Below are 24,720 nucleotides of genomic sequence, written 5' to 3'. Positions count from 1 at the left end.
AATTACTTTATGATTCTATTACAATAGGATCAGATCGTAGAGTCGTAATAAGATCGTAAAATCGTATTAAGATCGTACGATATGATTTTTTGTGTGTGGATATGATCGAAAGATCCTACAAAATTAAGATCCTACGTAGGATCCGGATCGGTAAAATCTTTTCGGGTCGTAAAATCTAAATCGGGATTTTAACAACGATTATGGGGTATATGTGAGAAATTTATTAATGTATCTTATAGGCGTACTACATTATAGAAGTATTATGTTATGTGAAGGTGTAAATGTGTAATGAAATGAACATGTAGATGTAGGACATGATATGCATGAAACAAAAGAAGGTATAATGAAAAGAATATGGGATTGTGTTGCATAAACATGTTAATATATATGGAGTAGTTAATTATAAAGAACTTGTAAATGAAAAATGTGAACATGATTTATGAACATGGTCCTTATGAAACTAAGTTATGCTAAAAAGAATTTAGAATTTTCACACAATTAAAGAACATATAAGTATAATGGAAAAAATATAAACCAGTTATAATTATTTATCAAGAACTTGTAGATCTATGTTTGAAGGAATCTAAAGGTAATATTGAATTTGTATTGTACTTATAATACAACAACCTAGTCTATTATTAAATAACAAGCTATGAACAATTATAATGTATATATATATGAACATAGAATTATAAAACATTAACATATTGGATTTGCAATATGAACATGTTCTTAATAAATTAAAGCCTCTTAAGCAAGTAAAAAATTTGTGTAGAACAAAAAATACATACAAACAAAATCTGAAGTATTAAAGTAAACAAATTATTAGGTATACGCCATAACTTATAGTGTAACAACTCGAAAAATCACTATCTCTTTTGTAAAAAGAAACTCAAAGGACATGAAATAAATGACAAAATAATTTCATATTTATGCCACTGTTTGTATAATCCATGTCGTTTTTGTTGGAGTCTATGTCGTTATGTGCCAATTATGTACGTGTGAGGTTTGTTACATAATAAGTTATGGTGTAACATGTTACATCTAAGATGTACTCATTAAAGTATATTTATATTATACACATTTAGAATATTGTAGTTGATAGTTTGAAATTTAATTTGTATATAATGTATAAAAACAAGCCTAAATATATATAAGATGCTATTTGTAAAAGATCTTATAATAAAAAGTTTGGAAATATTGTAGTTTTTTCAAAACAGTACCTCAATTAAATGTTATGTTATATACTACTCTTTCTATCACACGATCTACATTACACATAAGGTGAAATTAGGGTTGACGATCATGTCCAGTCAAGTCTAATAAGTCATTTCATTCAGATAAGTTCAATTGACTAAAACACATTTTTATTATTATAACACCTTATTTTGGAAGTTATTGGGTACCTTTTGTTGAAAAAGTTTAGTTGATAGAAGATAGTTTAAATTTTATTTGAATAACATAATAAGTAAGACCCTAATTTCTCATTAAAGCATAAGATACATATAAAAGTATTAATGAATCATTTTCCAAAAACGAAAATGTAAACACAAATTCTTATATGCGACTAGTCATATCAAAAAGTTCATGGTACGACCAGTTCACATATGATCAACCCCTTATATTAAAAACCCTATAATGTATGGGCCTGGTTTCATGGAGAGACTCTTTAATCTTTATTGCCAATACTGTAACTTGGGGTTTTGCATTACTAAACCTCAACTACAACAGTACAACTACACTCCACAACTCTCTTTTTCTCTCTCTAAATTCATCCATTTCAGCTTCATCTCAAAAATAGCTCGACTAATTACCTTCTCCAAACACAAATTTAAGGATCGTGGGCAAAATTAAACTTTTCTCACGAAGTCAGAAAGTCGGATCTTCCAAAATTTTAAAGGTTTGTTTAGCAGTAATTTCAATCCAAGTTTTAAGATTGATAATAAATTGGTTTATCCCCCCTTTTTTCTTCGTTTTTACTGTAAGCTAAAAAGATTCAGATTTTAGGGGTTTAATTTAATTGAACAATCTTGTATCATAGATGATTATAGATTGTTGTTTTTTTGTGATGAAGGTGTAGTAGATACGATTTGGAAATGGCGTATTTTCAAAGTGGGAGAAATATACTTCGTCAGATTATAAAAGATGGTGGTGTTAAGAAATTGGATGGTTATGTTCATCCCTTGTTTTTCACTGGGCAAGGAGTTAGATACAGGAAATTGGAAGTTATTCTTACAACGGTTTGTCAAGAACCCTAATTTGTTATATTATTAGTGAGCCTAAATTGATTGATGTTAAGTTTATGATAAAGTTTAATAATGTAGAACATGGATAAGCTTGGGAAAGCTGGTGAGACAGTGAAGGTAGCACCTGGGTACTTTCGCAATTATCTTATGCCGAAACTATTAGCTGTGCCCAACATTGACAAGTTTGCGTATCTTGTTAGCGAGCAAAGGAAGGTAGTTTTTGTTAATCTTGTTGTATGACAAAGGCTAAATGGTGAACTTGTTCTTTGACGAACAGAGATGAGGAATTGGTGTGGAGTACGCACCAAGTGTGTTTACCAAAATGCCGCTTTCTCACATGTTCGGTGGAGAACAGTTGTCTGAATAGCCGGACTTTGTTGTATTAGTATTTGTTTTTAAATTTTTTGAAGATAGATTATGGCTGTTGGTTCTTAAGAAATGCTTTATGTATAATCAGATTTACCAACCTAAAGAGGAGGAAGAAGTTAAGGTGGAGAAAGAAAGTAAAGAAGATTTGATGAAAGAGTACATTGCTGCTGCGAAGCGGCTTGATAATGCAACACTGGTTAGTCTAATTTTGTTATCTCCTTCTTTAAGGGTTGATTTGATTTGTTGGGTCACTGTAGTCTATATCCTGTGTTACAGAACATGAATGATGTGATAACATTTCTTTGGTAGGATGCGAAGATATCTTTTTCATAGGCTACATGTATGGCCCCCAAACTAATCAGTGTTGGCTTAATCTAAGTATTCCGCCCCAACCCAACTCTTCAAGAGAGTGATAGAAGGAGGTCCAATAGTGATCTCATTTCGCTCTGCAGTCAACTCTGTAGTCTGTAGCTGTAGTTTGCCCTATTGCCTATGATTAACATGGTGGTTGCAAATAAATCGCCAAAGGTGTCTCAGGAGCCAAAAATTTATTAAAACTATTGAACATGTTAGAACATTCATTTATTCTGCATGTAGAGCTTAAGCCGTTTCCTTTCTGGAACTGTCTAGACTTAGTTCGAAAAGTCAATTCTAATATGCAACCTGAGCACAGTATACTGGAAATATAATAGATAGATAAACCACGGAATTGTGATGTATCTTATTTGTCAAAAATGACTTCATTGTGTAGATCTGAGATGAAAGATGAGGCCATGCACATAGTACAAGGTATAACAGAATTCTCGCCCCATGTCCATAGGATTTATAAGTTCTAATGCATCTTGGATTGCATTTTCGGGAAGTTTTCTCTGCCAAGAGATATCTGTGCTCCATTTCTGTACAATCTACAGCATACCTATAATCATCATGATCCAATCATAAAATAAGTTTAACACACATGCAGTTAGAATTAGACAAGACAAGAAAGGTAGTAGTACAAATTATTATCCACTCAATGGGATATCAGCCACAAGGCCCACAACAGGAACAAAATTGAGTGTCTTCAGCAGCTTTGCTCACCGAACCACTACTCTTGAAGCATGAATATACAACTGATTGATGTCATTGACCAATATACTAGTAGCTTTTCAAGAAGGCAATGAGTGCTAACAAAAAGATTGTTTAGGAAGCCTTGATTATTGTCATGCCCTTGAACAGTATAATAGTGTGTAACACATCCAATCAGAAACTCCTGAGATTTACATCCTACTTTGACGGACCTGCAGGTCTTAGGAATTTTGAACCAAAGGTCAGGCCTTATGTAACCAAGTGTGGCACAAATGGCATGAAGTATACATTAAAAGTTTAAAACTATTATGTAAAAGAGCTTCCTGTGGCAAACCAATTTTTCGCTCCTGTACTATTAGAAAAAATTTCAATTCATTAATGCTCTACTAGTGTGAAAGCACGAACTCTAATGGCTTCTCTATGAACTTAGCTTGGCATCACAAATTCATATGTCTAAATTTTCAACTACATTGGCTTACAAACTCAAGGCTAAACCACTGCTTGATGAGGGAAATGGAGAAAGCAATGAAGTGATAAACCATCATCACAATTGATAATGTCGTGCTCAAAAACCTCTATAGCTTCTTCCTCCAACCGGTAAAAAGGGACTTCATTAGGAAAATAAGTACCGATAAGTTCAAAATCAGACAAGTTTCAATACGCTGTAAAAGTTTCTGAGATAAGTTCACCAAAATTGAGGTGAAAACAGCCTGAATTTGTACCTCTTTTCTGGGTATTTTCATCGATTTAGAGCTTTGGCATATCAGTTAGTTTGGCAGAGGAGGTGAGGATTGGCTATCAATACAGATTGATGTCGAGAGCCTACCCAGTTAGAACAAGCAACTTCGTCTAGTGAATGAAAAAGTCGGATCAGCTTTTAGTGGCTTGCCACAATGGTTGATGTTTATCTTACGGCCACTGCCACTGCCACTGCCACTGCCACTGCCACTGCCACTGGAAGTGCTGTGCATTTGTTGTTATCTTTCTTAATTGGGAGTGCCCTCCATCTCAAAATTGCTTATGCTGGAGCAAGTGTGTAGACAATCTTGCTCATTTCACAAAATTGCTTGTTCGTCCCACACTCCCACCTGAAGAATAATAATGACTGATTTTGTCTTTAACTAACCATGATTTATGCAAAGGTTGGAGCATAGAAGTGGCTGTCATTATTTGGCTTTTGATAACTATTTCTTTTGTAGGTTTTAAGAAGATACTTTAAGGTTGACAATGAACTGCGCGAACCTGTGACAAAAGAAGAGATAATTGCTGAGGTATGATTTTGCTCTTGTTCCTAAAAAATGTAAGAAAGGTGTAATTAATCACTTTGTCCCCTATAAGGATTTGTCTACCACCTTGTGCTTCATTAATCACTTTTACATGGATGTGACTTGTTTGGAAGCGTCTTCATTCTCAAAATAGGAGCTGTTTTTTTCCTTATAACAATCGATTTTCGCAGGTGGCAAGGCAACTCGCTGTACGCGTTGAACCTGAAAATTTGCATATGCCAAATCCTTTGTCAGCTCTGGGGGAGCATGAGATACCACTACGCTTGCCAAAGTCCATCCCGTTGCCCCAGGGAAAGATCATGTGGACTCTGAAAGTTAAAGTTAGAAGAAAGTGACAATATTCCGTAGCTTAGCTTAGATCCAACTGAGTCTGTTAGTTTGGAGTTGTTTCATGGTCTCTCGTTGTAGCTTCTGCCATTTAAAAGAAAAATTTTGGGTAGCCATTTTCCCGTTCAAGCCTTCACGTATGGAGATGATGGAGTTGTACTCGCGCTGTATGTTTCTTGTACCAGATAAATATCATAAAGGTCATGGCTACACTGATTTTGGATTGTGTTAAGTGTTAACTAGGATCGAGATGGTACATCTTGAATTTAAAAGCCTCGCAGCAAAGAAGGTAAAATCGAAGGCTTCCAGTTTATTAGAACTGTCTATCTTTATATTATGTGACTTTAGTTTCTCTAAATAAAATGTTTTGTGCTTTTGTGATTGATCGAGTAGATTTCGAGTAGCTTGCAAGTGTCTCATGTTAAAAGCAACAATAATGTAGAAAAATATTGAATTTAGGTATTTTGCTATTGATAACTGGGTATTTAAACTTCTCACGAGTTTTCAAATCGAGTATCGAGTTGCTTAGCTCAACTTACTAACATCTCGAGTCGAGCTTTGACCGAATTTTGAACGAGTCGATCTCGAGTAGCTTGCAAGTTGTCTCGTCTCATTGCCACCCCTAGAAACTAGTATTATAGTCAGGAAAGTAGCATACTACTATTTGATAACTTTCAAGTAGAAAAATGTACTTGATTCACCCAAAAAATGTACTTGATGTCAAACGAAATGTAATAGTTTCCTAACTTTTTGTAACAGGCTCACATGATAAGATTTACTATCCAAAAAAATTAAATTACTCACGTAAAATTAAAACCATGCATTGCATGTATCAATCCAAAACGTTTTTGGGTGGATCAAGTTTACAATAAATTACAGTTAATTAACTTTGTGACAGAATTTGACTATATTAGTAAAAAAAATTCAACCATATCATACGAAAAGTTACTATATCAGAAGACTATATGACACTAAAATAGAATATATGAAATGAAAAGTAATTATATTCAATAAAATTTGACTATTTCATATACTTTTCGATGCACAATAGGTTATTTTTAACCTGGTCCATTCATGTGTTTTTCTGATATCAACCTTCTCTTTAAATAATTTTCGCTTAAAACATGCGTGAAAAATATTTTTTGAATTGAAATATTGTATAATTGAAAACTTAGATAATCTTTCCTTAATTATCATATTTCTAGACTTTTCTTTGAGCTAAACTCCAGTCAAAAGCTTAATATAATTTCTATTTTTATATGAAACAGGGATGAGACACAAAAAAATTGAAAAAAAGAATAAATAAAATAAGAAAAATGTGACCATCTAATTAATTATAAAAATAAAAAGATAAAAAAGGGAACAACAAAAAAATAGTGAAAATTTACAAAACAATCGATTACTTTCATATCAACTAAATTTTTGACATTTAAAACTCCCTAATTTAGGTGAGATAAACTAATTAAGATTGTCTAATTTATTATATGTAATTAACAATTAATTGAATAATCTAGATGTTTTTGTATGCATGTAAGGTAGACCTGATCAAATCAGTCCGACCGACCCGATTTTTGGATGGGTTTTGGGCAGATTTTTAGGTCTGCGGTTAGGCCCAGCCCGATTTTTTTATTTTAGGTCGGGCTTTGTACAAGTAAAAAATGACTTTTTTGTTTATTTTTTGGCCCAGTCCAATTTTGATCCGAAATAGTAAACTTTGAGCATAAAATTTTGGCCCAAAATTTGACCCAACTCGATCAATGGGCAATTTTTTCAAAACGCGATCCGGTTCATGATCACCTTTGAGGCTTTGATAGTACTTGCTACTTAGTAGGTGATAGACTCCAACTCATAGATGTGGACTCCCTAAACTGAATAGCACAGCACAAGAAGGACAACTACAACTCTACAAGGCCTCCTAACTCTTTCTCCACGAAAAAAGAGGAGGAAAAAAAAAGTCCCAACTTCTCTCCCTCGATTAAACTTTCGGCTTCCCCCAAATTGATCCGGCCAGATTAAACTTTTTCGGCGAGATCGGAAATTCAGATCTTCCGAAAATTTGAAGGTTGGTATATTAGAAAGTTTAATTTAAGCTTAGAAGATTGAAAACTTGGATCTTCCGCATACTAGAGGGAGAATTTTCTTATATATCTCCAGATTTTGGGGTTTAGTTGAACCCTAGAATTAAATTTACTATTTATTGTTTGTCTAAGATCTGTATTCACAATTTTTTCAAGTAAAATTAAAGCTTTAATTCTATTTTTGTCAGCACTCTGTACTTACATTAGAATAAGAGAAGACATGGCGGTACATGGTGATTCTGGGTTATCGGACCCGATACTTAAAGGGGCTTTTGATGATGCAGTAGTCATCAATGCCGAAAATATGACGAATAACACCAAAGTCATATATTACAGGTATAATTTTCATATAAGTTGGCAGATTTTGTTTCAGTTGCAACCTCTGGAGAATTTTACATTTTAACTGGTATTACATTGATGAAAGAGGAACTTTACTCTGTTTCTAATAAGTGTTACATTTACTCGTGCGCGTAAATAAGGAATTAGAAAGAGATTTGGAAAGTTTTTGTTTAGGAAGTAAAATTCATTGAACATAAGGATGTTAGGAACTTTTGACACTATGTTACATTGATTATGTGAGGCTTATGTAAGATGCCTGAAATGATAAGTCTTCTTAAATATTATGGCACTTGTTTAGTAATGAGGGGTGAACTTTTGAAAATTAGATGTTGTTGTGATTAAATTCATAGCGCCTCCTGCGTATTGTTGGTTGAAGATGGGGATAAGAAGAATTTTAGTAGCTCTGTGGAGTTCATGTAGGGCTTTGAAGCAACAGGTACTTTGTATCTACTTTTGGCAAAGTATCTTATGGACTAGAAGGAATTTTGTTGTGTGATTTGTTGCTTTTTGAGGAATTAAAATTGTATGAACTAGGTATACTGGATAGTCCCCGACCATGTGCTTGCCAGACCTAAGAAGTTTAATTTTAAGGTGCTAGCGTTTTCTGGCTGCTATATGATTTGTTTTGAATAAGGGATCTCTCTAAACCTGTTGGTGATGGGATATTGCTGGTTCCACGTCGTTGATGTTCTTCTAGTGACAATCTCGATGCCTATGACTCACTTCCTATATATGTCATCAGCCAAGTATTAATGGTGGCCGGTGGGTAGTTATCACTTAGAAAAGCAAGGGACTGTAAGTTTGAAATGTAGAGGATCACAATGCTTGTATGATCCATGGCATTTTGGAAAAAAAGTGAACTGTGATTTTAGTACAAGAGAGAGACTTGTCTGGGAGAACCAAAAGAGTGACCAGCTCTTTTGGAATGGTTTAACGCTACTAAAGTCAGTATCTTTTTCAGGCTAGACTCTATTTTGAATACACGATGCACTTGTGTTAGCAAGCTCCTGTTGGAACTTATAGTGTTCTTGCTGGCTAAGCCGTCAACCTCTACCCAATAACCAGTGCAAACATTTGCTAATTTGATTAAGAAAGAGGGTAAATTGGATGATTTCAGTTATCAGGTTTTCTGCAATGCATATTTTGGATTCAGTCATTTGGTATCCTTAGCTCTGCAGTTTCTTCGCCTCCACTTCCCTTTTTCTTTCTCGTTTGGTTGAGCTAGTACGCTTTGCTTGAATTGTGGACATTTTGCGCCATTGATTAATGTTGACTTGAAGCTGCTTGATCATTTTCTCACTGATCCTTGATGGAATCCTTATACACTCAAAGATAGTTTCTTTCTGCCTCTCGAACTTGAGTGTTACTTGTGGGAGCTTAAAAATGTGCATTAGGTAACTTATTGGAGCTGCAGAAAGTTGCATGATGTTTTACTGGTTTATCATGTTTCTATGTTAGTTTGTGAAATTTGACTTCCTGATTTTAAAGTTCAAACAACTATTTGATGAAGCTTTGATAATATTTTCTTGAATTCTGCAGCCGTACATTCATGTCAATAATTGGAGGAGTCATTGCAGGGATCTTGGGGTTCACCGGACTTGGTGGGTTTATCTTCTACCTAATGGTGATGGCTGTTACTTCAGTGGGACTTACTGCCAAGGCCAAGTTCTCTATCCACTCGTATTTTGACGGCTGGAATCGTGTTTTGCTTGATGGCTTCTTGGGTGGCCTGATGGTACGTTTGTCCAATCTTCTTATTTCTCTTTTTTATATGAATTGTTTCCTTAATCTTAGTTTTTCTTCAACAAATTCTTGTAAGATGATTTAAAGAAAAAATTCGCCAGTCCAGTTAGGCACTTGGGAGTTAGGACGGATAAAGTACCAAAGCCACTGTTGGTAAAATGCTTGGTAATTTTTGTGGGAGTACCACCTACATATACACATCTTGCCTGACAAAAAACCTTAACCACTACAGTAATCCCACTCTCTCTTCCTGATTCACAGGTCCATCACCAATTCACCACTCACACCCCTGCTTTTGTGACCATTTTCAAATTTTAACTGTTATTGCTGTTTTATTATAATCAAGGCTTTCGTAGGATCCCAATTCCTGCCGTTGGAAGAGATCTTTGCCTCTTTGGTCAGTATCCTATGGAGATGTTGAACGAGTTTCTAGAAAGAACATGTTGGGCCAAATTTGTAAGTTGGCAGCAATAACATTACAAATATGCTAAAGCCCATCCTAAACCTATGGTTTCACTTATTGGGACTAGCCACAATTACGAAACCTTATCTCTTTCTATTTTCTTTTATGTGCGACGAGTGTCAACGACGCACTCGGGGAAATCCCACAATTTCTCGATGTGCTCCAAACATGCTTCTTTTAATTCATCTTCTGTCGTACCAGCCAGAAGTAGGGTACTAGTACGTATCCACGTGTCAAAACATCTTGAGGTTCATATTTTGGACACAGGGCCCCTACTCTTGAATTGGACACTGATGTACTGTCACAGTCACAGATCTCAAGAATAAAATGCTGATATTAAGACTTTTACATGTCCTTTCACAGTACAAATGCACAAGCTAAGAAGCATACACAATGCGTCCAATATAAGAATAGTTAAAATTTTTGTAATATGTGTGTTTATTTATGAAAGTTTGTTGATAGTATGTATACATGGGGCTATTGCTATATGCTATATACAAAACCCAGTTCAATTTAGATTTAGTAAATAAGTTTTGTACTCTGTTTTCTGGGAATGAAATTTTGTGAACTATTCCTCAAATTCAAGTCCCCTTTATAAAATAAATACATAAATAACGGGTTTTCTACATGGGTTATTATATGTGTGAAGGGTAATTAAGAAGTTGTTGCTGATATTTTGGGCAAGTGAAATTTATACTACCAAAATGGGTCTTGGTTTATACCTAGCATACACATACGCACATTTTAGATAGACTTGTTTGGTAGGTTTGGTTTAATGTTTTATCTCAAACCTTTATTGAGCATATATTGGATGACTGTCTCCTTGCTTTTCCTAGGTTTTTTCTACAAATTCATGGATCCAAATAATTTAGGTATGGGTGAAATTTAATATGTTGGACAAGGATTCCATGCCTTTTTCGGAGCGTCAGTGTACGACATTGGTATATAAGATCATCCTGCTCCTGTATTCTGTAAAGAACCCATTTGATTCTCACATCATATACTCTACAAGGGACCTCGAGGGATTTCTTTGATGGAGTTGTTCCATGCCACGTCCATCAAGCCGAAAGGCTTTCTGGTCCTGAACTCTCAATAACAGCATGACCACACACCAAACAACCTTGGCCCTGCTACTATATGTTAGGCTTAGGCACCACTGTGCTACTAAATCCCAGCTGTACCTGTCTCAACATTCATAAGAGCGAGGTTCAACTTATGAATGAGATAAGGCATGCACGCGCTCACAGCCACTTATACAAAATTAAACAAATAGACAAACAGACAGACTTCTTACTCTTTTATTTAGAACTCAGCTCTCCAATAGGCTGCGCCTTGATTAGGGAAGAGGAAGCTAATTATCTTTCAAACTTTCAACTAGATCTTGTGAGGAATATATTTATATATCTTGCTGTTTTTGCCCACCTGCTTCACTTCTCAATCTCATACAAGATGCAGTCAATTCTCCCTTCCTGGGTACTCCCTCTGTATTTTTTTATCTTTCTCACTTAGAATCTTGACACTATTCACAATTAGAGAGAATCTTTTAAATTTTTCTCAATATATAAGAAAAAAATATAGTCATGTGGGTCTTGTTTGATTTGTCTCAATGAGTACTTTATTAATATTCAATTATTATAATTTTTACTAATATGTAATGAGAGATATTTAATGTAGAATAAGTGCATTGGCAAACGTGCAAAGTCAAAGTAGGAAAGATAAAAAAATACAGAGGGAGTACTTTAGTAGTCAAGTTATTTATTTTGTCGAGTAAGGATGAAGTTAGTTGCTTCTTCAATGATCACGGAAGATGAGCAGTTGGAACAGCCTTTTTTCTCTTTTCTTATATATTTTACAGGGGAGGGGGATTATATAACCGGTAAAGGGATAAGGGTCTGCGTTCTGCACACAACAATTGTCATGTACAAAAGGGATTTTGTTTACGTTTATTTGGCTTTCCATTTGCTAACTAAACAGGGCACCAAAGTGATGCTGTGATCACTCTTTGAGCGTGGTGTTTTCTTTAAGCTGTTACCTGTTTTTTTTTTTTTGTTATTTCCAGTTAATAAGACAAATAGACCGTATATATCCTTCTGATAGCCTCTATGTTATCTTGAATCATGATGTATCCTGAATTTTCTTTTTGGATTCCTTATATGAGATTATCTCATTAACGATTGTTTTTTCGTCTTGTGCAGTCGTTCGTGCTGTTTTGGACGTATCCTTCTGTCAACTTTGGTTCTTTATTTACTGATTTTCCTTGGTTGAAATGTGTGATCTTTTTTTCTAATGCACAAACCCAGTCAACTTCAGACCTCAGCCAAAAATGTATTTCCTGTGTCCTTTGCCATACATCCTATTATACTTTATGATGCTCTAACTTAATTTGTCCACCTTTGTGCTCCTATTAGACAATCCAAAAACTGTTTCATTTGTGATGGGAACAATCGAAAAACTCTTCACCATAAATAAGCTACTCATAGGTGCTGGAGAAATATCAGGGTAGCATAGGCAAAGTAAAATCTCTAATAAACTAAACGTGTATAGATTTAGTGAATGCTGAGCAACACCTCTTAAGTATTTGGACAAGAGTGCGGTTTCCCTGCTCTCTCCTACCGCTGGAATTCTCGGCCCATTTTTTTTTTGGTGAACAGAATTCTCGGCCCATGTAATGACAATATGACATCCCTGTAGTGAATCAAATATCTAGTGGTGTCAAACTTAATGAAGTGTTATCTTCATCAGCCAAAATTAAATTTCCCCGTGTTAATTTAGGTTCAAAATCACATGTGAGCTCTCTTTGTTTTCCTGTCCTTGTTTGTTTACCCTGAGCTATATAATGATATTCATGCTCTACAAAGTTGTTGATTATTACTCAGTTTCAAATGTGTATTTCCTTGACAATAAGTAGATTTGCCTATGATATTGTTCACATTTTTTGATGGGGCAAAGGACCTAATCGCTGCTGCTGCTGCTGCTGCTGCCGCCCACGCCACTTTCAGTCCCTGTTTGCAATGCGGATTTCCAAATTCAGAAGTTATGGGGCACACACTTTTTGTTCACCACATCGCCTTCCCATTAAACACAAGCTTAACTTTGCATAGTTATTATACTTTTTATTTATAATGTACTGTGGAGCTGGTTCTTCTCACAAGTTTTCTGTAGACAATTAATTTGAGCAGATGGCTAAACTTACATATGTTTCACTCTCTTCAGAACAAACATAGTCGGAGGAGAATTCATTCCCGTAAAAGGGATTTTCTATTTTCCTTTCATTGGTTTGTAAAAGCATAATATTTATCCCCTACTATTCCTTATCCTTTTTCTTCTCCCATTGTTCTTTATCCCCTACTATTAATGTCTTTTTCTCTCTAAACTTTTTTTATGAGGGGCAAAAAAAAAGAAAATAATATACAATTTTGTTTTTCCCGGAAAATTCATTAGTAATGTTAAAAGATACACAAATTATTGGAATAGGTGGTCTAATATTAACATAAATTAGACGAACAAATCCATTTCATTTCACTCTAACCTAACACTATTCTAGGTATCCCTTCTCTTCTCCTTTATTTGTTTTCTTGATTCTCGAACTATAACAAACAATTTCAAAAAAAAGCTCGGTGGTCTTACGAAACAGATTAAACTAGTCATTGAATGAGTTAATAAATATCATTATTGAATCGATTAAAATGGTTATGAAATAGATTACATTGATCCCTAAATAGATTAAACTAGTCACAATATTAAAAAAAAAAAAAAAAAAAAAAAGTGGCATATTCTCTTCTTAATATTAGACTTAGACCATACCTAATTTTAAATTAAAAATAGACGGTTTCTTACAAGACAAATTGTAAAAAAATATTTGATTTCAGAGGGTAATGTAAGTGCCTTTTTTTTATTTCATTCTTAAAGGACTAAATATCCTAGCATGGATGTCGACAATCGTTGTTCATCTAGGATCCGACATATCTATACTAATATATTAAAAGGCGTGCATAAACCAGGAACGGTGCCACGTGGCGCTCTCCCTATGGAGTTTTACTTCATGTAATCCATGTACAATAAAAAATTAGAAATTGCATAGTATAGGTTTTGATCTTGTGACCTCAAACTCATGTACTAAAGTTTTAACCACTAGACCAAATTGTATTTAGTACTATCATATTAAAGTAGAATAGTAATAAATGAAAATTTTCTTACCCGGGGCATAGCCCGGGCCTAATAACTAGTTAGTCGTCATAAATTGTCATTTTAGTTAATATTTTGACGCCACAAAAGACTCGAAAGAGTAAATGCAAGAATCCATCCATTAGGGCATCTAAATTGTTTAACTCTGAATGCATGGCCCAATCAATTTCCCGTGTTACAGTTTTACATCTAGAATTCAATCTACTAATTGGTATATCTGATCAACTAGTTGCTAATATTTAGCAATTTTACATTATCTGAGTTTGGAAGTATATATCAAAGAATGGCCAAAAATTGAATGATAAACATATTTTCTTGCAAGCACATTTTCACCAATCTTTTAGCTTACTCCTATACAGCAGACCCGAAGACTTGGATACAGTTCTGTAGGGGATACAAACGCCTATAGCATTGTCTGGAGCCTCTATTTCAACCATGTTTTTTTCCCGATACTGTGTAAATCTCAATGTCTAGCAACTTGAGGAGACTTGGACTTTGCAGGCTTCTACACTATATTTACATCCCTCAAATCACACCTGTGACAAACAAACATTTACACCACATGAAATCCAGCAACAATGATGACAAATATGAAATTACTTTTGTCTATTAAGCCGCACAAGATATACAACTTTGGACTTCTACTAGAACCCCGTCAAGTAAATATTTGTCACTATTAGTTGAGAAGGGTGTGCAACACCTTAATAACACGAGTACCGAGTGGCATAACTGCACAAATTTGAAATCTGCTAATAACTAAGTGATACTAGAAGATCATAACACATTGTACCAAAACATTATAACCTTCCTTGTGAAGTAAGTCCCTTTTTAATTTTTAAAGGATTTTCTATGAATTTCTTCAAGCCTCAGGAACACACTCAGATCATCCCAAAATAATAAAGAGCAGCGGTAACATTGCTTAAGGCTTCAACCTTGCTGTGGAAACAATTTTAATAGACCATGCATGATTTCGACCTATTTTACTGGTTCTGTAATGCACACAACTATAAATGAAAAGGTCATGCATAGATGATAAAAGGGCAAGTTATGCAACCCGCAATCGCACAAGCAAGTGAGATTCTAAAGAATGCAAAACGACAAATATGTTTATGAAACTACTCTCACCATTATTTGGGGGACTTTCAGCAGCATTAGTGACAGTGTGTAGAGAATAAAAGAGATGGCCAAAGCTGCAACTATGTTGTATGTTAGCCTTTTATCATCTTTGCTTGGAAGAAATGCCACTTTTAGTGTGTTAGTCAATTCAAATAGCCTATATGAAACCTGCACACAGTTGATATGTAGAATATTAGAGTTGAAAACATACATATGAAAAAAACTTTTTTAGCAACAGAATTTTCTTACAGCCACATATATGCTAGTAACAAGCATGAAGTTCAGCATTGGGTAATCTGGGATAAAAGACAGCAATAGCTTGGGTTGTCCATTAGGCACACCAGATCTGCAAACGAACAGACCTTAAATTATAATCAAGCTAAGGTGGAGGATGACCTCCGAGACTTGAAAGAAAAGCTCAAGATGGAAAGAGATGAGAGACGACTTCACTTAAGGTGGAAGAAGATTTAAAGTGCATGAACAGTGTTACATGTAAATAATAATCTCAAGCATTTACTAGATGGAATCACGCAAAGAGATCCTTTAGGTATCTTACTATCTTCATTCTTTGTACTCTTGCACTAATTTGAAGTGAAAGGAGGGAGATAATTCACCCAGTAAAATGACTAACAAATACATAGCATATTGCTAGCACAAAATGATTATAAAATTGTTCATACCTTAGCCATATGTGAAACTGTGAGATGTAAGTCTCCAATGTTATTTTGCCAAGCCATCTGCAAAAATCAAAATTTTACCACGAATTAACAGTATAAAGAAGGGCAAAGGCCAACATACATCATCCACAACAAATCCCAAATTCAAACCCCGCATAGGTAGAGTATTAAAGGCTACTTACGCAAAAAGTGTTAAAGAGTAGCCTCGGAATTGCTGGGTAACGTTCCTCAAGCATATGTAGACACTAGTGAAAGAAAACACAAAGGAATAAGTATTTCCAAATCTTGTCTCCAGCATTGCAGGAAACTAGGCTACAGATTGTCGAAATGATGCTTACGTAATTGGGATCCACGAGGTGTAAGGGTGAAATTTATTGTATGTAATCTTATCCAGTTTGTATACATGCTCAAACCAGAGGTACCCTACCTACAGATCAATGTGATTAGCTCATAACCTGATTAACTCAGCATTCATCTAAAATAAAGTTTGTTTATACGAGAGGGACAAGGAAACAAATTTACCGACAAAGAGCTCATCACGACAGCAGCTTTAATAGCTATCCTCCTTTTCACTTCTGCTTCTTCCAATTTCTCCATCCACCGCTCAACCTGTGATAATCAATTTTGGAACTTCAGTAATAAAGCTTTATGAGGTCAAATAAACAAATTTATAAACTTCTCAACAAATGAAGACCAATTCACAGCAGGGTTGAAAAAAGAAAAAAATAAACAAAATGTAGGTATTTAGCAAGCAATTGAACTTCACCGTGGGATGATAATAAGCATATATCATTCCAACTATCCATATGTAGCGATCAAGCCCCGAACGAAAATGCCATTCATGCAAGGCAGGAAGATTTGGTTTTGCTGGATCATCATAACCTTCAGATTTAGAGCAACTGTCAGATCTAGAAACACCAGTATGCAGAAAATCTAAACTTAAAGATACGAAGAGAGAGATTTACCAAGAAAAAAAGTGAATGGGCTCCAGATCAGTTCAAACACCCCAGGTATTTCCCAAATCAGTATCACAGTTAAAAAAGAAGCACCAAATTTTGCAGCCATAACCCATCCAATCTCATTATACTTATGCATGATACCAAGTGCACCATAAACCATAAGAGTGAAGAGAGTATGCATTGGGCATATGTAATACAGCATATAACTGTTGTTCAGGACAACGCAAGAAATTATCACCAAGAAATTGAGCCGCCACATCATCTGCTTATGAAGAACATCGTGAGAAACAAGTCCGCAAGTAATTATTGCACATAAAACATCACAAATGAAGTGCATCACACCTGAGCAAACCTCACTAGGCTAAAATCCTTGCGGATGTAATAATAGGAGAAGTTTCCGAATCCAGTCATCCATACGTATGCAGCAATGAAAATGCGAATAGCATTATAAACCTCATTAGCAGCAAAATAGTGATACATCAGAAATAAGACCTGCCAGGGAGATACAAGAAGGAACTGAGAATTGAGGAAAGAACCCCGAAAAGTGATGCTCCGTCATATGTCATAGAACTGTTGAAATGAACAAATCTATCATGCATAAATTTTAGAGGAACAAACCTGCATCCAACCTTTCCATTCTTCAGTTTGATGCCTATTCAAATAAAGAATAGATTTTCCAGAGAATGGTGATTTATCCTTATGTATTGTGAATGATGTAACAGCTGCAACAATGATAAGTAGAAAGTAGAGGAACAGGAACAGATCTCGATTATAATTCTGCAACCAAACAAGAGTATTAAGTGAATGAGAGAAGGTAAGGTCAAGAAACTGAAAGAGATATACTGAAAGAGAGGGGGGGGGGAGAGAGGAGAGGCAACATACAAGGATTGTACATATATCACAATGCACATAAAGATAAGCCACTCCAACCTCTCATATAGTTCACTCTTCACTCCCACGCTCATCAAAACATAACCAGAACTAACTGTTGACAATGTCAATGGATATGAATAACAGAGTGCAACATATGCATGTCCCCAACAATGAAGTACAAAGGCAGATAACATAATATGAATACCTATGATTACTAAGCTACATAATCGTAAATCTGTAATGCATCAGATACTGCCTAAAACAAAGTGCAGGGAGTGTACCTTTTTAGATTCACCAAAAAGATTTGTGCGGTCACAGAAGTAAAAGTAAGCCATAAGGAGACCAAACTCAGACCTGAAGATAACAAAAGGATTCAGTTTACAATAACAACCTTGAAAAAGCTTTGAAATTGAAGTTACAAGTAGCATCATGAAAATACAGATACTCACATGGCTCTCAATGTCAACCGATTATCAAGCAAGAAAGTCTCATCCATTAAAAGAAACCTGCAAGACAAAAGTCCATCAAAATATGATGGAGCACAAACTCCTAAATACTCACTAAATGACCTGAAGCCAGACTCCACACCTTGAAATATGATGCACAAGAGATTCATATCGAGTTCCTGAAGACACTGGCTGCACGCCTCCACCTTCCAGCAAAACATCCTTCTCATCTTCCTTGATTGCATTATTTCTAACCTCGGCCAGATTAATCTCAGAACGCCTGCCAAAGAAAAATTAATAGGTAGCACCAAATACAATGTCCTATTCAGCTACCATCATGATAAACAAACGAGTAACTTTGAATCTTGCTATCGCATCACACAACAAGCCTGCATCTTATGATCTCATCACTTACAGGATGATACATTGAGATATAGGTTGTAGCAACTAGCATATATAGATTAACACCCATACAATAGGTCAGATGAACTCAAAGAACAGCATTGCTCCTCTAGGATATAGAGAAATATTTCATACTTCAGGTGTAATCACAAAAGGCTCCACAAACCAACCAACTTTGCAAATTTCATACTTCCGGGCAAAGTGTCAAAATTGTCTCAGGCCATGGAAAATTTTCCCTTTCAGATGTCCTCAACCTCAAAACACTATGTAGAAGGAAACGAAATTATGTACAAGGGAATCATCTTTACAGGCAACCTGCATTGTATAAATCTAATGGCGATGAAGGATCCACACAGAACTGACTTCACAGAAAGGCTATACTTGGTATAGATAGTTACACTTTGATTCTTCGATAAAAGATTTTCATTAAAATATTGGGAAATAAACCACCGGATAGACTCATAGAAGATACTGCCATTTGCATGTATAAGCAAATTATTACATATCAGCATAAATTTTCATTAAGAATCCACATACGAGATGACATGTTATAAAGTATAACAAATCAATCTCAGGCTTCAACACTAATATGACATGTATCATGAGAGACCTGGCTCCTTCCTACCTTTCCAACTCATAGCCGCATGCTCATACAGTAATAATCGTCATGAACAAGCATGCAATGTATCAATAACCATGAAAGCACAAAGCAAGAACAAACGCAGGATATGAGTCACCGATCAATGCAAATGCTATTAACTTTAATAAATTGATAAGAAGAAGAATTCAAACTCACTCTTTGGAGATGGTGGACTTTTTTCTGTGTTGCAAAAATTCAGAATATACCCATGCTACAAGGACTGGAACAAGTCCAAGGAGAAATGTTACCTGCACAATGTTTTTAAGATACAACCATCAAGGAAGGAAACTAGAAAAGCAGGAAGATGACATTTGTGCATGTTTTTCTTTAGGCTTAAATCAGCATTTCCCATGACATCAATCTTTCTTATTAGTTATCATTTTCACGTTTACTTCAATTAATTCATTTAGATCAATAAATGTACTACATTACATAAGTGAGTTTTGTATTGTACAATTAAAGTGTCCTAGTCAACCAATTTTGATTATTGTGAACTTATCTTAACTTCTCTCAACTTATCTTGTTACTCTAATCCATATTTCGTAGAGTATATTCCTAAAATACCTTGTTGTTAGCTATTACTGTGAAATCTATATTTTGATATAATCTTGAAATGTATTTATGTATGAAAAAAAGCTAATTAACAAACGGTTTGGTAGCAAACAAATAGGCAAAGTGATTTGGTAATCGCACTTGCGCGGCCTCACCTCGTCACCAGCCAACGTAGATATTCTAGGTTCCACTGATCTTACTTCATGTTACCTAGGTGTATCCTTTATGTAAATCATAGTATATGCTTTCTTCCAAATTCAGATTAAACTAAACTCCTCCAAAACTGTACGATATCATAGCTTACACAAATTCTTCCGACAGAGTAAAACATCATGCAAACAACAATAATTAACAAAATCTTACTACTCTTTATCCTAATAAACAAACTTAAACTTAAATTTAGCAGCACAATAAGATCGAAATCAATAATTACTACTATCAATAACGCTGAATAAGCACATTGCAGCGATCAAATCAAGATCGCAATAATAATCTTAAATCAATCAATCAAAACAAAATTAAAAATAAAAAATAAAAAAAATGCAGATTTAATTTAAAATTACCTGGCCAGGTGAAGCAGGACCAGGATTCACCATTGTTGTTCCACTTTCTTCTCAAATCAAATCGAGAGAAAACGAAAAATCAAAGAAATCGGAGTAAAAGATAATTCAATCAGTGAGAATTAAGAGTGATGATGAAAATGTAGTAGCATTAAAGTAAAGTGAGAAGTAAATGAATTGATTGAATGAAAAGATCCGACGAGATTTGGGGGAAAAATGGAGAGAGAAAACCCTAAAAAATCTGTGTCGGTAGTCAGCTTCAGAATCGCCGGGAAGATGTGAGGAGAGTGAATATGAGAGAGAAAGACGCGGATACAGAGGAGGGAGAAAGAAGAAGAGTGAGATTGCTGAGTTGGCAGTTGCTCACTATCTCTTCCCCGCTAATTCTTCCTTTATTTTTGTGTCAAAATTCATTTTTCTTTTTTAGGCATACGCCAGTTGTTTTTTCTTTTCCTTCTTTTTTTTTTTTTTTTTTTTAAAGATTTGAGAGGCAGCACTAATCCATATTTTAGATCAGAAAAGTTTAGATCACACCAAATCAAATCAAATCAAATCAAATCAAATCAGATCAGATCAGATCAGACGAAAAGAACATAACAGTCAATTTGCTTATCACAGATCAGATCAAATCAAACAAAAAGAACATAACAGTATCTTGTGAATTTGCTTATCACATCTTCTGATTATTGTGTATTCAAATTTAAATTATTGAGGATATATCGTGGTATTAATAACAGTCAATTAAATAAAGTGGCATTTTTTTTATGGGTCATAAGATTTGGATTCGATAGGTAGACAAGTACTATACATGCCTTTATTATTTAGATATTTCATTTTTTTTCTTCTATGATAACTTTTTGAAACTATTTACGGCCCGTTTGGTTGTCGTTAATAAATTGCGGTAATAGCAATGAATTTTAATTGTAATTTTATTATGAAAGCGCCCTTAAAATCTCCATGGGGAGGCATTTTTTCTCCATGGGCAAGCAATCTCACCCCTAAACTTGTGTTTTTGGCTCCAAAGGGAAGCAATTTTCATTACCACCTACAAGGTGGTATTGGATGGGAATGAAAATTCAAGAAGGAAAGTGGACATTTTATGATAAATTAGCATTACTATGGGAATAGACAATGATATTTTTCACAAATTTACACACAAATTCATTCTCATTACCACCATTTATGACCAACTACCAAACGGGCCGTAAAAGTAGACATTTTGCTTACATTTTAATCGTAAAACATGATCAAAGGAGGGTGTATGAATTGTTTAGAAATCCAAATAATGCAATAGGAAAAATGGGTGTATTTTTCAATTTATTAAAAATCTTTATCATAACCTAGTTTTCCTAAGTACATTTTTTTTCAATATAAAGGACTTTTATAGTCTCGAATAGTGATGGCCACTATTGCGGGCTGGGCGGGCCAGACTGTGGGCCGTAGTGGGTCGCGCTGAGATTTCACGGCCCAGGACCGGACCATGTTCATGGGTTGGGCGGGCTTGTTCGCGGGCTGAAAAATTTTGGCCCACACCGGTCTGTTACCGGTTTTCACGGTTCGTGGGTCTGGTGGGCTGGACCAAGCTGACGGGCCGGCATGAGAATTTTTTTTCAAAATAATCTAATCATTGAAATTAGTCATTATTGTTACATAAAATCTTTAAAATGAATTAAAAATATATACAAATATTAATTTCAATGAATAATTTGATTATTTTTAAATCTGATTGAATTATAATATATGCAATCTGATTAAAATATACAATTTGATTAAAATATACACAATTTGGTTCAATATTTACTTAGATTGGGCTGGTCTGGTTCATGGGTCGGATTGGACCGGTTTCATGGTCCGGGCTTGACGGTTTGGTAGTGGGCTTTAGTGGGCTGGGCTCAAGAAATCTAGCCCACGGCCCACCCACCAATTTCACGGTTCGAGCTGGGCTGGACTGGGCTTTTTTCTGATCCGACCCACATTGCCCACGAGGTGGGCTGGGCTAGATGGGCTGGATTGGCCTGCACTGTTGGCCATCTCTAGTCTCGAACCAAGCCAAAATTTTCAATATATGAATTATATAAGAAATACAATTGAATCTTTACCTAGCCTCGAGCTCGACTCGCTCAATTAGCATCTCTAGTGAAGCTCAGGTCATTCTCATTCGATCGCCATTTTATTATCCACTTCATCAACTATATCATGGTTATGCTTCTTAACTATTGTAGGTTGATATACCTGTCTTCCCATTTAAGTACTCAATGATGATAATTGATACATATCATCGTCATACTCAGTCTGCCCCAAAGGAGAGCAATCCAAATAGCTAAAGTCCAAAATAATTTTTGAAGGCCCATAATGTATTAAAAGCTCAATTAATTATTCTTGATAATTAAGTAATTGTATTTTTAGTCAAACTCAAATTTCAAGTCCAATTAACTTTATAGTAAAGGATAAAAAATATTTTAAGATTGGATACAAAATTAAAGCTCGAAACATATTTGCGGATGCGCGAAGTGTTTGCTGCGACAACGATGCTCGCACGATCGAGACAGTTAGCAAAATTCAGAAGCACGGGAGACGAAGTGTGCAGCATCTCCTTAGATCTTATCTTGTTTTTCTGTTACCCTGTAAATAGACCACGTTCCATCTGATTTTTGAATGGATTTTCACACGAGTTCACATAACTTTTCCCACTTATTATTCATCATATTTTCTCCAAAAATTCAGCACTTAAATACACTTCAAACATTAAAACTCCATTGATTATAGTTTGTCTTATAAGAGATCGCCTACTTTTAAATTAAATTAGGTAATGGTAAGTCCAATATTTAAAAGAGAATTTGTCCAATAGTGACTAGGTTAATTTCTTTCAGTGACTAGTTTAATCCATTTAGTGACTAGATCTAATTATATATTTAAATTAGACCGTCTCTTTTAATAATTTTTGTTTCCTATTTCTTACATATCACCCACAAACTCATATCATGCCTGACATTTACTACCTCCGTTTCTTTTTAATTGTTACACTTACACTTTTCACGCATGCCGATACACTACTTTGAGCCTTTATATCTCTAATTTTGTATTTGTAAAAAATATAAAAACTACATATTAATAAAATACATACTAATACGAATCTAACAAGATCCCACATGACTATGTTTTTATTCACTTATAAATCACAAACGGCGGTCAAAGTACAATTTGTGAATAGTGTAAAATGTCAAAGTGTAACAATTAAAAAGAAACGGAGGTAGTATCATTTTGGTTACCAAATTAGCATTCATAGTCAGTGTACATCTGTTTGATTGACATATGAAAACATGAAAAACAAAAGTTCTCATGCATTAAAAAAATGTAAAATTGTTTAGTTGGTAAAAATATAGAAAATTGCATATTAGAGATAACTTTACTTCCCAGTGAATATTATTGAACCTTATCTTATAGGAGGAGCTTACTAAATAGTTATTACTCATCAACAATAGTTTAATTTGTTTGATCTATACTTCCTGCTATTTAGTACTTCTAATTCCAGACAATTTGATTAGTGGCTATAAATGATGGTAAAAACTAATAATATACATTATAGTGTAAATTTATAAGAAAATTTTCATATCATTACCATTTTACCACCTCAATACTATTTCATCTCAAAATATTCACTTTCTTAAACTTTCATTATCGTTCATTCTCACTTGAAAATGAATGTGGTACTTCTCTCTACACCTTTCCTCTGCCTTCTCTCTAAAAACAACAACAACCATCTAAACCCTAAAACTCGCCGGAGATCCGGCGCCGCGCAGGTCTCCGGCGGATCTCCGGCGAGTGCTTTTCCTTGTTTTTTTTTCGTTTTCGACGCCCTCTTAGTCGTTTTTCCGTCGGGTTTTTAAGTTTTAGTCCCTCTTCGTCGCCCCTTCGTCGCCCCTTCATCGTTCCCCTTCGTCGCTGCTCCCCCTCTTTTTCCGGTGGTCGTGTTTAGTCCTCGGCACTCTTCCCTTCAAGTTTCCTGCTCAAGTTGTGGTACCTCCATCTCCACCGCCCCATAGTTTCAGTTCGGGCTTCCCCATCCCCTCCCCGTCGTTTGTCAGGTTCGGGCCTCCCCTTTCCCCTCCCCTCAAGTGTTGTGTCAGGTAAAATTTGTTGTTGTAGGGCATCCCCTTCCCCTTTCCCCCCTTAGTCTTGGGTAGACAGTGATTATAAATTGCAGGGCTTCCCCTCCCCCTTCCCCCCCTTAGTGTTTCTCACGGCGGTTGGCCTCCCCTCCCCCTTTGTGTTGTGTCGGCAGTTTCTTACGGTGGTGGTGTCTTTAGCCCCTTTCCCCTGGTGGTTATCTGGCTTTTAGTAGTGTGTCCCCTTTAGCCAGTTTAAGTTGTAGTTCACTGCTTCCGTTGTCG

General features: G+C 35.3%; 3 protein-coding genes across 3 annotated transcripts; 2 read left to right on the top strand and 1 right to left on the bottom strand.

Moving 5' to 3' along the window:
- Positions 1–1,708: 1,708 nt before the first annotated feature.
- On the top strand, positions 1,709–5,679 carry LOC104888485 (uncharacterized). Its single transcript, XM_010673483.4, has 6 exons — positions 1,709–1,900; positions 2,075–2,240; positions 2,325–2,459; positions 2,704–2,811; positions 4,883–4,954; positions 5,140–5,679. Exons 2-6 carry the CDS (start codon positions 2,097–2,099, stop codon positions 5,302–5,304), a joined length of 624 nt encoding a protein of 207 aa, XP_010671785.2. The 5' UTR covers positions 1,709–1,900; positions 2,075–2,096; the 3' UTR covers positions 5,305–5,679.
- Positions 5,680–7,183: 1,504 nt separating this feature from the next.
- On the top strand, positions 7,184–13,250 carry LOC104888484 (uncharacterized). The gene is made up of 5 exons (XM_010673482.3): positions 7,184–7,358; positions 7,563–7,710; positions 9,253–9,448; positions 12,115–12,134; positions 12,828–13,250. Exons 2-5 carry the CDS (start codon positions 7,595–7,597, stop codon positions 12,856–12,858), a joined length of 363 nt encoding a protein of 120 aa, XP_010671784.2. The 5' UTR covers positions 7,184–7,358; positions 7,563–7,594; the 3' UTR covers positions 12,859–13,250.
- A 955-nt stretch (positions 13,251–14,205) lies between these two features.
- LOC104888483 (protein REDUCED WALL ACETYLATION 2) lies at positions 14,206–20,728 on the bottom strand. Its single transcript, XM_010673481.4, has 16 exons — positions 20,333–20,728; positions 19,374–19,465; positions 18,318–18,455; positions 18,179–18,235; positions 18,011–18,083; positions 17,475–17,633; positions 17,199–17,348; positions 16,863–17,118; positions 16,664–16,779; positions 16,420–16,506; positions 16,236–16,324; positions 16,080–16,142; positions 15,901–15,957; positions 15,470–15,566; positions 15,230–15,388; positions 14,206–14,640 (listed from the first exon to the last, which is right to left on the bottom strand). Exons 1-16 carry the CDS (start codon positions 20,363–20,365, stop codon positions 14,635–14,637), a joined length of 1,632 nt encoding a protein of 543 aa, XP_010671783.3. The 5' UTR covers positions 20,366–20,728; the 3' UTR covers positions 14,206–14,634.
- Positions 20,729–24,720: the final 3,992 nt, after the last annotated feature.

This window comes from Beta vulgaris, chromosome 3 (genome assembly GCF_026745355.1).
Source record: "Beta vulgaris subsp. vulgaris cultivar EL10 chromosome 3, EL10.2, whole genome shotgun sequence".
Classification (NCBI taxonomy): domain Eukaryota; kingdom Viridiplantae; phylum Streptophyta; class Magnoliopsida; order Caryophyllales; family Amaranthaceae; genus Beta; species Beta vulgaris.
Note: the sequence above shows the minus strand (reverse complement) of the source record. Positions and strands in the feature narration are given on the sequence as shown.